Source organism: Triticum aestivum, chromosome 4D (assembly GCF_018294505.1).
Source record: "Triticum aestivum cultivar Chinese Spring chromosome 4D, IWGSC CS RefSeq v2.1, whole genome shotgun sequence".
Lineage (NCBI taxonomy): Eukaryota > Viridiplantae > Streptophyta > Magnoliopsida > Poales > Poaceae > Triticum > Triticum aestivum.
Window position 1 is genome coordinate 295,330,977 of NC_057805.1, and position 15,444 is coordinate 295,346,420.

The 15,444-nt window shown below is 46.8% G+C and overlaps 1 protein-coding gene across 1 annotated transcript; it reads left to right on the forward strand.

The window, feature by feature from the left end:
- The first annotated feature begins 1,791 nt into the window (after nucleotides 1–1,791).
- Nucleotides 1,792–15,217, forward strand: LOC123097521 (sucrose synthase 4). The gene is made up of 15 exons (XM_044519287.1): nucleotides 1,792–2,050; nucleotides 2,150–2,276; nucleotides 2,371–2,522; nucleotides 2,893–3,085; nucleotides 3,172–3,290; nucleotides 3,958–4,174; nucleotides 4,281–4,376; nucleotides 11,917–12,090; nucleotides 12,452–12,568; nucleotides 12,642–12,808; nucleotides 13,062–13,286; nucleotides 13,493–13,814; nucleotides 13,918–14,162; nucleotides 14,260–14,398; nucleotides 14,794–15,217. The coding sequence occupies exons 1-15, from the start codon at nucleotides 1,953–1,955 to the stop codon at nucleotides 14,830–14,832; spliced, it is 2,430 nt and encodes an 809-aa protein (XP_044375222.1). The 5' UTR covers nucleotides 1,792–1,952; the 3' UTR covers nucleotides 14,833–15,217.
- Nucleotides 15,218–15,444: the final 227 nt, after the last annotated feature.

Sequence of the window (15,444 nt, forward strand, 5' to 3'; positions counted from 1 at the left end):
GTATGGTCTTCGATCTTCATGTCTTCATAGCCCATCAGTCCGGCCCATGGATAACAGGCCGGACGCCCGAGGACCCCTTAGTCCAAGACTCCCTCACCCGCCGCCGCCGGGGCGCGCCGCCGGGCAAAGCCCGGTTGGTGTCGGCGACGGCGGGATTTCTCCTCCCCGCAGCGGCCGGACCTGGCGCGGCGTTCGGCGGCGGTTGGCGGCGCGTTGGCGATGGGACGCGCCGGCGAGGACTCAGGGGGGCGACGGCAGGAGCTGCTTCCCCCGGTGGTCGCGTAGGGGGCAGTTCGGGGCACTCCTATGGTGGCCGTGGTCGATCTGTTTCAGATCTGACCGCCGGTGCCTCGGGCGGCGCGGGGATCTCGGGGGGGCGGCCTCGATCGGTGGCGCGCGGTGCGGCCTGCCTGGCGGGCGGCACGCGCGGGTGCAGATGAGGGGCCTTCCACGGCTGCGTGGGCGGCGTGGAGGCGGCGGCGCTACGGCGGCTCATCGATGGCCGACCAGACTTCCATGGGAGGCGGTGTCTCTGACTCGATCTACTCCGGTTCGTGCTGGCTACGGTAGCGACTACGGTCGACGCCAATACCGCCTGGACGGATCTGGCGGGTGGGCATGGATCCAGGGGAACCTCCAGGCCGGCGTGGCGGCCGCACCAAAGTTGACGCCCTCGGCGCCGATTACCTTCCTGGAGGCTTCAGTGTGGATCATACGCCCCCACCTCTGCCATGAGCGCAGGCGAAAGCCTCTGTTCCTCTGTTTGGGCGACGATGGCACTTTGGTGTCGTGCTCCTTCCTGGAGGCGTCGGCCGAGAACTTCTCAGGGTGGTGGAGTTGCTGGTAGTTCGGAGTCGACGCGAGATGGCATGTAGGTGGAGCGGTGTGGCATTAACAGTATCATCGACGGTGGGTCTCGGCGGCATGGCAGTGGAGACTCGGCGTCCGATGCGCGGAGATGGACTCGCACAGGAGGAGGAAGCTGTCTGGCGTCGTGGTGGCGTCGACGGTAGCTAGACCGTGCAAGGTAGATGCAACAGTACAACTATGAAGATGGATTGGTGGCAGGTGGCTGCGGCGGCCTCATACCCGGCAGGCGTCCTGGTTGAGGAGTGCGCCGGACCGGTGGGTACCCCATACCTGGCAGGCGTCCTGGATAGGACCTCTGGTCTTAGATGTTAGGTTTGGCTGCGAGGTCTGTTTGATATTAGGCCCAGACTATCAACATCCCTTCCTCATTTGGATAGGAGTAGCGACAGATGTTGCCTAGATGGTGGCTTTAGTCTTGCTGTTGTATTACTTTGTAATGTCTTATGTGAACAATTAATAAAGTGGCTGCATGCATTGTCCAGATGCAGAGGCCAGGGGTTCTCCTCCATTTTTAAAAGAAAAATGCACTTCTACAATAATAGATGAAAACATTGCCCCCTATACTTTTGTAGTTTGATTTTAAACAAAATTTATATATGAAATAAAACAAAAACAGGAGGAAGTATTATTTAGACACCAAAGCGTTAAGGCACCAATAACTTTTTCTTCTGAAAGGATCGCACCAATAACTTTTTAACAGCCCAATCATTTTTTTAAAATAGTATAAATGCGGACATTTATACATACATATTTACACTCACCCCATTAACGCATGCACGCATATCGTGACATTACCTTCGAGAGACTGAGCCGGTACATTCACTCACGACATACTTCAAAGCGTAAAATGGACGAAATCGCCATATACTTCCGTATGAATACACCACAAAAATGTTCTACGTAGTAGTACATTGTACAATCATTTTCGCTAACTGCCCAACGCTCTCCACCACGCGTCAGCAAGGCGCTGCATCTCATCATCTTATAAAGTTGGGCAACTCGGCTTTCGCCTTGCTCACCAGCGCTCGCAACATCGCGGGACGGGAGCACAGTGACACGAGTCAGCAGCAGAGCAGCCAGCCATGGCCGCCTCGAAGCTTGACCGCATCCCGAGCATCCGCGAACGCGTGGAGGACACCCTCCACGCCCACCGCAACGAGCTCGTCGCCCTCCTCTCCAAGTGAGTCGCCGATCAGCCACCCCACCCAATTGTTCGCTCGTATGCCTCTGCTGACGATTTTTTGCCCCTGCTTCGGTCGGTTTGGTGGCCGTACCGTAGGTACGTGAGCAAGGGGAAGGGGATCCTGCAGCCGCACCGCATCCTCGACACGCTCGACGAGGTCCAGGTCTCCGGCGGCAGCGCCTTCGCCGAGGGTCCCTTCCTCGACGTCCTGCGCTCCTCCCAGGTGAGCCGTCACATCGCAACACCGGCTGTTTCGTGCGCGCGCGTGTGTCCCTGAATGTTTTTTATGCCTCTCTGCGCGTGTATTTTTCGAGCAGGAGGCTATCGTGCTGCCGCCGTTCGTCGCCATCGCGGTGCGGCCGCGGCCGGGGGTTTGGGAGTACGTCCGCGTCAACGTGCACGAGCTCAACGTCGAACAGCTCAGCGTGTCGGAGTATCTCCGCTTCAAGGAGGAGCTCGTCGACGGCCAGTATGTGTTGCTCCCCCCTGTTCCTTCCTGCTATCTCAGCTCCAGCGTCTGCTCCTTTTGCCTCTACTAGGGTCATTTTTTAGCGAGAGGTTAATGTTGGGTTTGAGAGGCCGCCACCAGGCAACCATATTTTGAATTGTTCATCGTTTGCTTAGCTACTATCTGATGTGCACGGCTGAGGTCATGTTAAGAGATTGATAACTTAGTAGCTTTCAGAATCAGCACGGCTCTGTGCTGGACTGCTGGGCCTGTGGTCACTCTGACTCTGACTCTTGCAGAGTTATGGCATTAAAATTAAAAGCAGCTAAACTGTCACAGGTGGCATTGTTTCAGTTTCTACCACCATAATCTTAACCTCATGACCTGGCAGGCACAACGACCCCTTCGTGCTGGAGCTTGATTTTGAGCCATTCACTGCCTTAATCCCACGTCCGAGTCGCTCGTCGTCGATTGGAAATGGCGTGCAGTTTCTCAACAGGCACCTGTCTTCGATTTTGTTCCGCAACAGGGATTGCCTGGAACCCCTGCTTGATTTCCTTCGCGAGCACCGGCACAAGGGGCATGTGAGTTTTGTTACCGCCGAGGATATCTTTGTGATAAACTTGTGGTTCATGTGTATGTTTGTTGTTAATTTGGGTGTGTTCTGCAGGTGATGATGTTAAATGACAGGATACAGAGCGTGGGAAGGCTTCAGTCTGTCCTGACCAAAGCTGAGGAGCACCTGTCAAAGCTCCCAGCTGAAACACCATACTTACAATTTGCTAATCAGTTAGTTTACCCTATCACATTGTGCTCCCAGAGTCATTTTTGCATTTCAGTTTGTATAGTTTTGTTTTTGTTGGGAGAAGCACTACTGATGTTTGACTGTTTGAGGCTTTGAGCATTTCTAAGAGTGAAAATTCTGACCCTTGTCAGAAAATTTAGCAAAAAATGAACAGTTCTTGAGAAGTTAAAACCAATCTGACCGTTTGGGTAAGCGGAAGTCACCCTGGCACTGACGGAATACATCTCAGTACTGTCATCCGCTGATTGTTTTTTGTCTAGCCATTCAATATATGCACAAATATGCGGGGGAGACTACAAACCACGAATTTTGTTACAGTTAGTCCTATGTAACCAAATTCAGTTCTGGGGTTGGACTCTTTGAGGCTTCGAGCATTTCTAAGAGATGCCCTCTCTATCCTTTTGTTGGAACTCCAGCTGCTTAAGTCTTCCATACAGAAATTTAATAGCTTTTGTGGTAAAGAAAGTATGTTAGTCTTGTTGAAATGCCTTTGACTAGGCCTTGCATCCGCAAATTTACTTATCACTGGTAATTCTTGCATAATGTATGTCTGAGATTATTTCGTGATTTACGAAGTGCAGCTTTTGAATAAATCACATCAGGCAAGAATAATGTAGCTTTGACACGCGGTGTTTTTTCCGTAACCTTCAGATTTCAAGAATGGGGCTTGGAGAAAGGTTGGGGTGATACAGCTGAACATGTCTTAGAGATGATACATCTCCTTCTGGATATTCTTCAAGCACCAGATCCATCTACACTAGAGACATTCTTGGGGAGGATCCCAATGATCTTTAATGTTGTGATAGTTTCTCCTCATGGATACTTCGGTCAAGCTAATGTGTTGGGCATGCCAGATACTGGAGGGCAGGTACCAAACAATGGCATGGCCATCGATATATAGCTCGTCCCAGCTTTAATGTGCTATTTGCTCATCCCTTTGATACATCATCTTTTCCTTTCTTTGCTGTACTCAGATTGTTTATATATTGGACCAAGTTCGTGCTTTGGAGGATGAAATGGTTCTTAGGTTAAAGAAACAAGGCCTTGATGTTACCCCTAAAATTCTCATTGTAAGTTCAGTTTTCTCCTCTTCTCATTTTTGTTGTCCATTAAAAATCATTTTCATTGGGTACATTCTCCGGTTGCTTTATTGTGTTGTCTCATTATGTTATGACATGCTCTTGTATATGGTAACCTTTTTCAATAAAGGAGGGAGCCCTGGGGCCTTTGCATCGACTGATGCACGCAACCATGTTATTGCCAAGTATCAATCCATACAAAAAAGCACAACAATTTTATTTAAAGACCAGAGCAACTGCAATAGAGTTTACATGTCAGGCTTATGCATCCTATCGCTAGACCGTCATCTAAACTGGTTGAACATACCTTGTTTTACATCTTTAAGTGGCTGCACCCAGACTCCAGAGAGGTCTGTGCTTTCCCACACTGAAGTGAGCACCACGTACAGATCCGATGAGTAGCCATATGAATAACCTGAAGGAAATCAGAAACTTGTTTCTTTTGTTAAAAACAAATACGAAAATTCCATATTGCCAAACATAAAACACACACTTTAACTGAACGTGTGCTTTAAGTTGTCTAATAGCCTCACATAACCAATCCCCAGACATGTTCAGGAATACTAGTAGGCGGGGGTTATTAAAAGCCAGAAACACCGTCATCCACAGAAGTCATGCAGAACAGCATTTGAGGAATAATAATTGCTGAATTGTGAGACCCTTAACGCAATAGCAACACTTCGTGATGCTATTCCAATTGCATTTTACTAGGTTGTCCTTTGTTAAAATGACACCTCTGCATGCGCACCAAGACAGTATCTTGACTTTCAGGGGAACAATGAGTTTCCATATAATTTTTCTACAAGTGATGTTTCTCATTTACCATATTGGCACATAGATTTGGCCCCAAAATACTAGGGTATGTATCTTCTATCAGAGAACATTTGACTCCATCGTTAAATTGATGAATATTAAACGCTGAACTAGATGGGGACAGGAATGCCACCAGTTACTGTCCACCCAAAACAAACATTTAACGGCACTAAGGCCATGACATCGTGAACTGAAACATGTTTTCTTTGAACAAATTTGTACACTATTGGATATTTCTCACCGAGAGGGCTATCCCGTAGTCAAGAGACTTCCCAAAACCACGTGTTGGTACTGTGGTGCCACTACCAACTATGGAAACACCCATGTTGAGGAACTCTTTGACCCTCATATGGCCTTTCAAGAAAAAAGAGCCCGTAGGTTCATGGCATCTTGCGAAAGCGGCACCACCAACTATGGAAATACCCATGTTGAGGAACTCTTTGACCCTCATATGGCCTTTCAAGAAAAAAGAGCCCGTAGGTTCATGGCATGTTGCAAAAGCGTTTTGGAGTACATGTATTTGTTGTGTAGTAACTCTTGCAGCACCCCATCAACATTTTATAATTTGAAGAACCATTTGTTTAAGCACTTACTTCTTTTCCCCTTGGTCCTCTACCACCAACCCCTTGGTATTGGTCTACAATAATACTCCACCTTTTTTTGTTGATAAAAAGGGTGTTTTTGGTGGCTCATAATGTAGCACCAAGGGGATACAAAACACAATGAGCACACACCCGGCCTCTGCATGAGAACCAACACCAGCGCGCGCACACACACACACAAAGTATCATGCCTGCAAATAGCAAAGTCAAGGTATGAGTATGCGGAGGAAAAAAAAACCTGGAGTGATCGACGCAATACGGCAATCACCATCGGTACCAACCATCTCATGACAACACAAGGAATACAATAAAGGTTCTCCAACAACAACACCTCCCAAAAGGAAATGATGCATAAGCGCCGCCGTCGCCCATTGTTGCCGGATCTAGCCACCGATGGCAAGAGTGTGAGTTTTCACCCTAAAGTCAAATACGAGCAAACTCCAAGCAATGCATTAAGCAAGGTACGGCGCAAAAACACCATCATCGTCAGGTACACCGCACTAAGGTTGCACCTAGGGTTTTCACCTAGGGTTTTCACCCTGGAGTCTCACGAGAAGCACCACCAAATCAAGTCATAATGTGTTTGTTGCCTCCACTTTCCATGATCCCAGCAGAGGAGGAAGGTCAATGACAAAGCCAAAATTCTAATTCACGATGCTTTGGCTGGCCGTTCTTACAAGTGGCAGGCCATGGCAAATCCGCATCAAACACCACCACACACCAGCTTTTGCTGCGTCATCCATGCCTACAGCGCGTGGAACCACGGCGACATCCGTGTGCCCTAGCGGAGGACCGCCTTAGGGGATGTACAATGGTGGCATATGAATACAACTGCCCCATGACAAAAAGTAGCTTGAGGCATCTACATTGATTTTTTTCTCCCCAATGCAAGCTACCACTAGTGGGCCGCATCAATGAATAGAAAATAAAGACTCCCACTACATATGCTTCTCTACTTTCCACTAACTTTTTCAGCCACACCTTTTTTTCCCAAGCACCCGCCTCCTATAGAGGATCCTACTGCTTCATCCCAACCTACTTTTTCTGACATCCGATCCTACATTGGCATACGAGACATCACCCTGGGCTGTGCATTATACATGCCCTTATGGGGATGGAGATGACTGCCGCCCACAAACCTGTAGATTGTGGGATCACGGCCTCTGGCGCAGAACTTGTGGATTATCGCACACCCAGCTGTACGTTGTCAGTCCATGGCATGGTTTCCACAACCCCTGCGTGACCACAGTGGCCATGGCATCGCAGCTGCCCCTCCGACCACCTTGGGCCAAGCTCGACCGACTTCTGCCAGATTTGGTCGGACTCAGCCAGTCACCGGCGCAAGAGGGAGCAACCTCAAGCCCCAACCCTCACCAGCAGATGACCCCGTGGATGGGCTTCAGGATCGAGTTGGCCAGAGGCCCGACGCCCGACGCCATGGCACAAAGCGTCCGCCGCCGTCGCAAAGGCCACCTCGAGGAGAAATGTGGTGACGAGGGAGCGGAGAACGCCCTGCCACCGTCCAGCGGCGGACGACGGCGGCGGCGAGGGATCTGGTGGTGGCGGTGGGTTCTTTTGTTGGCGGCTGGGCGGAAGGGAGTACTCAACTAGTAATCGATACCTCTGTTTATGCTCATCACTTCGGGAAAAGAATATGGATTTGCAATAACCCATTCTTCACCGCACTCAATTGGGCAACTCAGTAAAGGTTTCATAAGGAATTGCTGAACTTCCAATGTAGCTTGCAAAACGATCTTGTATTATGGGACGGAGGGAGTAGGATAGAAGCTTGCGTTTCCAACAATTGAATTTTTTAGCTAATCGATCCCAAAATCACTTCCATTCCGTATTCAAGAGCTTGCGATAATGAATAGGTATGCCAAGATATCAGAAGAAGAATAACCCTGCTTCACAACCAAACAATTGTTTATATAAGAAAGTTCACTCTTATGGAAGTTAACTTTTAAGCTAGACAATTGGGCAAACATACATAGAATGACTTTCATATTTATCTTCTTTTCCCATATCATGTTCCATGAAGATAGTATGGTCCATATACCCAAAATTGGACACCCCGCTATCTACCAAGTTTGGGATGAGGCCGCCAACCTGACCGTCCTCCTTAGCCTGTGCTATGAGGATGGCAAGCATATCAGCAGCAGCATTACAAAAATTGGAGACATATAGGATCACCTTGCTTCATACCCTTTCTGCTTTGGGGCTAATGGTCAATGTGTCATAGACTTTAATACCAACACTTCCACCGTGAATGAACTGGGCAATTCATCCACGCCACTCAGGTGCGGAATCCTTCATGCGGAAGGTCTGTTCAAGAAAAGGCCATTTGATTTTATGATATGCCTTCCCAAAATCCATCTTGAAGAATACCCTTTCTGATGAAGCTTGTGAATGGTTTCATGCAAGGTCACCATCCCCTCTTGGATGTGTCGGCCTGGCAGGATCATCGTGTGAGTTGGTTGGATTACATCATGGACTATGGAAATGAAGCCATTAATGTCCACTTCGGTGAATATTTTAAACTGACATTTAAGAGGAAAATAGGGCAGCTTACTGAATGTGTACTCATCTTGTTTTATTTGGCAAGAGGGTAATGATCCAGCTGAAACAGAGGCAGTGTCCCCTATTGGAAATTAGCGAATAAAGCCATCAGATCATTGTTAATTACCTCTCAGAACAACAACAACAACAACAACAAAGCCTTTAGTCCCAAACAAGTTGGGGTAGGCTAGAGGTGAAACTCATAAGATCTCGCAACCAACTCATGGCTCTGGCATATGGATAGCAAGCTTCCACGCACCCCTGTCCATAGCTAGCTCTTTGGTGATACTCCAATCCTTCAGATCTCTCTTAACGGACTCCTCCCATGTCAAATTCGGTCTACCCCGCCCTCTCTTGACATTCTCCGCACGCTTTAGCCGTCCGCTATGCGCTGGAGCTTCTGGAGGCCTGCGCCGAATATGCCCAAACCATCTCAGACGATGTTGGACAAGCTTCTCTTCAATTGGTGCTACCCCAACTCTATCTCGTATATCATCATTCTGGACATGATCCTTTCTCGTGTGGCCACACATCCATCTCAACATACGCATCTCCGCCACACCTAACTGTTGAACATGTCGCCTTTTAGTCGGCCAACACTCAGCACCATACAACATTGCGGGTCGAACCGCCGTCCTGTAGAACTTGCCTTTTAGCTTTTGTGGCACTCTCTTGTCACAGAGAATGCCAGAAGCTTGGCGCCACTTCATCCATCCGGCTTTGATTCGATGGTTCACATCTTCATCAATACCTCCATCCTCCTGCAGCATTGACCCCAAATATCGAAAGGTGTCCTTCTGAGGTACCACCTGGCCATCAAGGCTAACCTCCTCCTCCTCACACCTAGTAGTACTGAAACCGCACATCATGTATTCGGTTTTAGTTCTACTAAGCCTAAACCCTTTCGATTCCAAGGTTTGTCTCCATAACTCTAACTTCCTATTTTCCCCCGTCCGACTATCGTCAACTAACACCACATCATCCGCAAAGAGCATACACCATGGGATATCCCCTTGTATATCCCTTGTGACCTCATCCATCACCAATGCAAAAAGATAAGGGCTCAAAGCTGACCCCTGATGCAGTCCTATCTTAATCGGGAAGTCATCAGTGTCGACATCACTTGTTCGAACACTTGTCACAACATTATCGTACATGTCCTTGATGAGGGTAATGTACTTTGCTGGAACTTTGTATTTCTCCAAGGCCCACCATATGACATTCCGCGGTATCTTATCATAGGCCTTGTCCAAGTCAATGAACACCATATGCAAGTCCTTCTTTTGCTCCCTATATCTCTCCATAAGTTGTCGTACCAAGAAAATGGCTTCCATGGTCGACCTCCCAGGCATGAAACCAAGCTGATTTTTGGTCACGCTTGTCATTCTTCTTAAGCGGTGCTCAATGACTCTCTCCCATAGCTTCATTGTATAGCTCATCAGCTTAATTCCACGATAATTAGTACAACTCTGAATATCCTCCTTGTTCTTGAAGATTGGTACTAATATACTCCGTCTCCATTCTTTTGGCATCTTGTTTGCCCGAAAAATGAGGTTGAAAAGATTGGTTAGCTATACTATTGCTATGTCCCCGAGACCTTTCCACACCTCAATGGGGATACAATCTGGGCCCATCGCCTTGCCTCCTTTCATCCTTTTTAAAGCCTCCTTGACCTTAGACTCCTGGATTCGCCGCACAAAACGCATGCTGGTCTCATCAAAGGAGTCGTCCAGTTCAATGGTAGAACTCTCATTCTCCCCATTGAACAGCTTGTCGAAGTACTCCCGCCATCTATGCTTAATCTCCTCCTTCACCAAGAGTTGGTCTGCTCCGTCCTTGATGCATTTGACTTGGCCAATATCCCTCGTCTTCCTCTCTCGGATCTTGGCCATCTTATAGATGTCCCTTTCGCCTTCCTTCGTGCCTAACCGTTGGTAGAGGTCCTCATATGCCCGATCCCTTGCTTCACTAACAGCTCGCTTTGCGGCCTTCTTCGCCATCTTGTACTTCTCTATGTTGTCTGCACTCCTATCCAGGTATAGGCGTCTAAAGCAATCTTTCTTCTCTTTAATCGCCTTCTGGACATCATCATTCCACCACCAGGTATCCTTATCTTCGCTTCTCCTTCCCCCGGCCACTCCAAACTCCTCCGAGGCCACCTTACGAATGCAAGTCGCCATCTTCATCCACACATTGTCCGCATCCCCTCCTTCCTCCCAAGGGCCCTCCTCTACCTCCCCCTTGAGCTTCCACCACTTCGTTCTAGCGACTTTGGCACGCTTATCCCGCTGGACACGAATCCGAAAGCGGAAGTCAGCAACCACCAGCTTATGCTGGGGTACAACACTCTCTCCAGGTATCACCTTACAGTCTAGGCACGCACGCCTATCTTCTCTTCTCAAGAGGATGAAATCAATCTGGCTGGAGTGTTGGCCACTACTAAAAGTCACCAGGTGTGATTCTCTCTTTCTAAAGAGGGTGTTAGCTACAATCATGTCGTAGGCTAGAGCAAAGCTTAAGACATCTTCTCCTTCTTGATTCCTGATGCCATAGCCAAAGCCCCCATGTGCCCCTTCAAAACCTGTGTTAGATGTACCCACGTGACCATTGAGGTCTCCTCCTATGAAGAGCTTCTCACCAATCGGTACACTCCTAACCATGTCTTCCAGGCCTTCCCAGAACTCCCTCTTGGTGTTCTCATTGTGTCCTACTTGCGGGGCATACGCGCTGATAACATTGAGAACCAAGTCCTCAACTACCAGCTTGACCAGGATAATCCGGTCCCCACATCTCTTGACGTCTACCACTCCATACTTGAGGCTCTTGTTGATCAAGATGCCTACGCCATTTCTGTTTGCAGCCGTCCCCGTGTACCACAGCTTGAAGCCGGTATCCTCCACCTCCTTCGCCTTCTGTCCTCTCCTTTTGGTTTCTTGGACGCAAAGGATATCAACACCTCTCCTCACCGCTGCATCAACTAGCTCCCGAAGCTTCCCTGACAGAGACCCTACGTTCCAGCTACCTAAGCGAATCCTCCTAGGCTCGGCTAGCTTCCTTACCCTTCGCACTCGTCGAGTCAAATGCGAAGACCCTTGCTCATTTTCCACTACATTCGGCGCCGATGTAGCGCGCCACTAAGGATGCGACGATCCGATCCTCACTCACTTGCCACCGTATCCGGATCAAGATACGGCGCGCCACCTGGGGGGTGACGGCCCGGCCCTTGCCCATTTGCCACCACACCCGGGTTCCGATGTGGCACGTCGCTCAGAGGGTTACGCCCCAACGAAAATCCTTTGGGTTTCATCTCCATAAGAGTGGCTGAGTTTTTACGTTGGCTCGCCAAGCCTATCACAACCCTCCTCCTTTACCCGGGCTTGGGACCGGCTATGTTGAGACAACATAGGCGGAGTTTAATTACCTCTCAGAACGTTTGATAAAAATCAGCATGTGTTTCTATTATGTGGTATATATATGGTATAGTTTGGAAGTACTTTCTACTGACTCTTGCAGACAGAGAAGCACTGCTAATCATTTGTTTCTGTTATGTGGTTCAGGTTACTCGACTAATACCAGATTCAAAAGGGACATCATGTAATCAGCGGCTTGAGAGAATAAGTGGAACACAGCACACTTACATATTGCGTGTTCCCTTTAGAAATGAAAATGGGATACTCAGGAAATGGATTTCAAGATTTGACGTGTGGCCCTATCTGGAGAAATTTGCTGAGGTATGATGCTTCTTCCCTTGTAAATATTCCTGAGATGGCCACGAACTGTTATCTTATTTCCTGAAAGAGTCCCAAGAGGAAGACATTGCATCTGTATGGTATATATCATGAAATGTGTATGGTTTGGAATGATGCCATATTTTATTGGACATGAGACACCTACGGTAAGGTGCAGAGTTGCTTATGTAGAAAGGACCACAATTTTTAAGGATAAATTTCCTAGTTATAATTTCTACATGAACACTTCCTCTGCGTATGAATTTGTGTTCAGTCTCATCTGACACTTGCTATTATTGTACAATTGGGTATTTTTCTTCTGTGACAAAATGGATGGCGGCAATATAATATTTACTTTTTACAGGATGCAGCTGGTGAAATTGCTGCAGAATTACAGGGTACCCCAGATTTCATAATTGGGAACTACAGTGACGGAAATCTTGTGGCATCATTGCTATCTTATAAGATGGGAATTACTCAGGTATGACTTATTAAATTATGGTTGAGGTTTCAAACTTTTTTCTTTACTGATCATGTAAGAATATTTTTTGCAGTGCAATATTGCTCATGCACTGGAAAAGACCAAATATCCAGATTCAGACATATACTGGAAGAAGTTCGATGAGAAGTATCATTTCTCTTGTCAGTTTACTGCTGATATAATCGCTATGAACAATGCTGATTTCATAATCACCAGCACATACCAAGAAATCGCTGGAAGGTTTCTTCTATTCTGCCTTGTTGGCCAGACCATTTTTTTTCCTCCGCCGTTTCATCTTGGTTAACTAATCTACTCACATGTAGTATCAATAATTCAGTATGCATGAAAACTATATGCTGTTTCATTAATTATTTAATACCAGGGTAACATGTAGACTTGTTGCATTTCAAGTATCTTGCGCTTGGTTTCGATCGTACATCAGTATTATTGACAAGACACTCATACTTAATTCTTACATTTCCATTGTATGCAGCAAAAACACAGTTGGACAGTACGAGAGCCACACAGCTTTTACTCTTCCTGGCCTGTACCGCGTTGTTCATGGGATTGATGTTTTTGATCCAAAGTTCAACATAGTATCTCCTGGAGCAGACATGTCTATATATTTTCCATTCACTGAAAAGGACAAGCGGCTCACTGCCCTTCATGGTTCAATTGAGAGCTTGATTTATGACCCAGAGCAAAACGATGTACACATGTGAGAACTCTCTGTCATCTTGTTGGATGTCATTCACAATAGTATTTCGAGTGATTATATGGTTGCACTTGTTATAGATTTCAGTTACCATTACCATCAATAATGGGATGATGTCTTTCTGCACAATTTTAGTGATATTAGTAGTATGGTCCTGCAAATAGTGTTGACACGTGCGTCTTTCTGATGGTAGTTACTGTTCTTTGCAGTGGACATCTGGATGACCGATCAAAACCAATTCTCTTCTCCATGGCAAGACTTGACCGTGTTAAAAACATGACAGGACTAGTGGAAGCTTATAGTAAAAACGCTAAGCTAAGGTCGCTGGTAAACCTTGTTGTGGTCGCTGGCTACAACGATGTCAAGAAATCAAAGGACAGAGAAGAGATCGCAGAGATAGAGAAGATGCATGAACTTATTAAGACATATAACTTGTTTGGGCAGTTCCGTTGGATCTCTGCCCAGACGAACAGGGCTCGCAACGGTGAGCTGTATCGCTACATTGCTGATACTCACGGTGCCTTTGTGCAGGTATGGTTGTAAAGTTGTAACTTGTGGTTCTAGAGGCAAAAGTTTTGTGGGTCCTAACCAAGTAGCTTTACATACTGACTATATTAATTCATCTTTGCTACAGCCAGCTTTGTATGAAGCATTTGGTCTCACTGTTGTGGAAGCCATGACCTGTGGACTCCCTACTTTTGCAACACTCCATGGAGGGCCTGCCGAGATTATAGAGCACGGGATCTCTGGTTTCCACATTGATCCTTACCATCCTGATCAGGCTGCCACATTGATGGCTGACTTCTTTGAAAAATGCAAACAGGACCCCAATCATTGGGTTAAGATATCTGACAGAGGCCTTCAGCGCATTTACGAGAAGTTAGTACCAGCCAATCCTATTTTTGGGCAGGTGCCTGCCTACCTGGTGTTTTTTCATGGTTGCTTGTGTGATATTTGTATTCTCCTTGGTGTCTAGGTATACATGGAAGATTTACTCCGAGAGGTTGATGACACTGGCTGGGGTTTATGGCTTTTGGAAGTATGTTTCGAAGCTCGAGAGGCGGGAGACTAGGCGTTACCTTGAGATGTTTTACATACTGAAGCTACGTGAGCTGGTACGCAGTAGCCTCTCAGCCTCGCCGCTAGTTGCTCACAGCAATACAGCAGTTTCTAGATGAACTGTGTTTGAAACATGACCACTACTCCCTCCGTCCCATAATATAAGAGCGTTTTTTACACTAGTGTAGTTTCAAAAATGCTCTTATATTTATGGTTTTTGACACTAGTGTAGTTTCAAAAACGCTCTTATATTTATGGGACGGAGGGAGTACTAGATAATAGTAACTGACTTGCATAGTAACTGACTTGCATAGTGGAAATCGCACTTCTCTCTTCTCTTCTCTTCTCGAGATGTTCTTCTTTTTTCGTCTTGAGATGAGGGAGAACAGAGAATCATAGTACTTGTTTGAAAAAGATGCACTTCTGATCGGCGTCTCTTTTATTCATGCAGGTGAAGAGCGTGCCGCTTGCAGTAGATGAGGCGCACTAACTGTTCCGTCTCCAGTACACGTCCCCTGCTAAACTGTTGTGTGCTCGTGTCTGGGAGAAGAAACTTGTCATCGGGGGAAGGAGAAAAGAAATAAGATGCAGCTGACGACCGTTAGCAAAAGTCATCTACTTATTTGTCCAGCGATCGGTGAACTCGCCTTTTTTTTACCTTCTACACTGCGAGTGCTGAACTGGGCTTTGTGTGTGCTCGTTATGTACATGAGTGATACCTTTTTTTTTACTTTTTACATTGCGAGTGCTGAACTGGGGTTTGTGTGTGCTCGTTATGTACATGAGTGATTGATACACTGTTGGCAAATTGTATTTTGCCAGGTTGTTTGTATTTTTAAAGCTTCTGCTATAAGACAGAATTCACTTGCCCGCTATCTCATGTGGAATCTGCTCTGTACGCGAGGTAATACTGCTCTACACAACGTTGACAGTGAATCCCTATGTTTCTGGTGTTTGTCTATATGAAATACAGTACTCCCTCCTTAAACTAATATAAGAGCGTTTAGAATACTAACTAATATAAGAGCGTTTAGAATACTAAAGTAGTGATCTAAATGCTTTTATATTAGCCGTAAACTAATATAAGAGCGTTTAGAATACT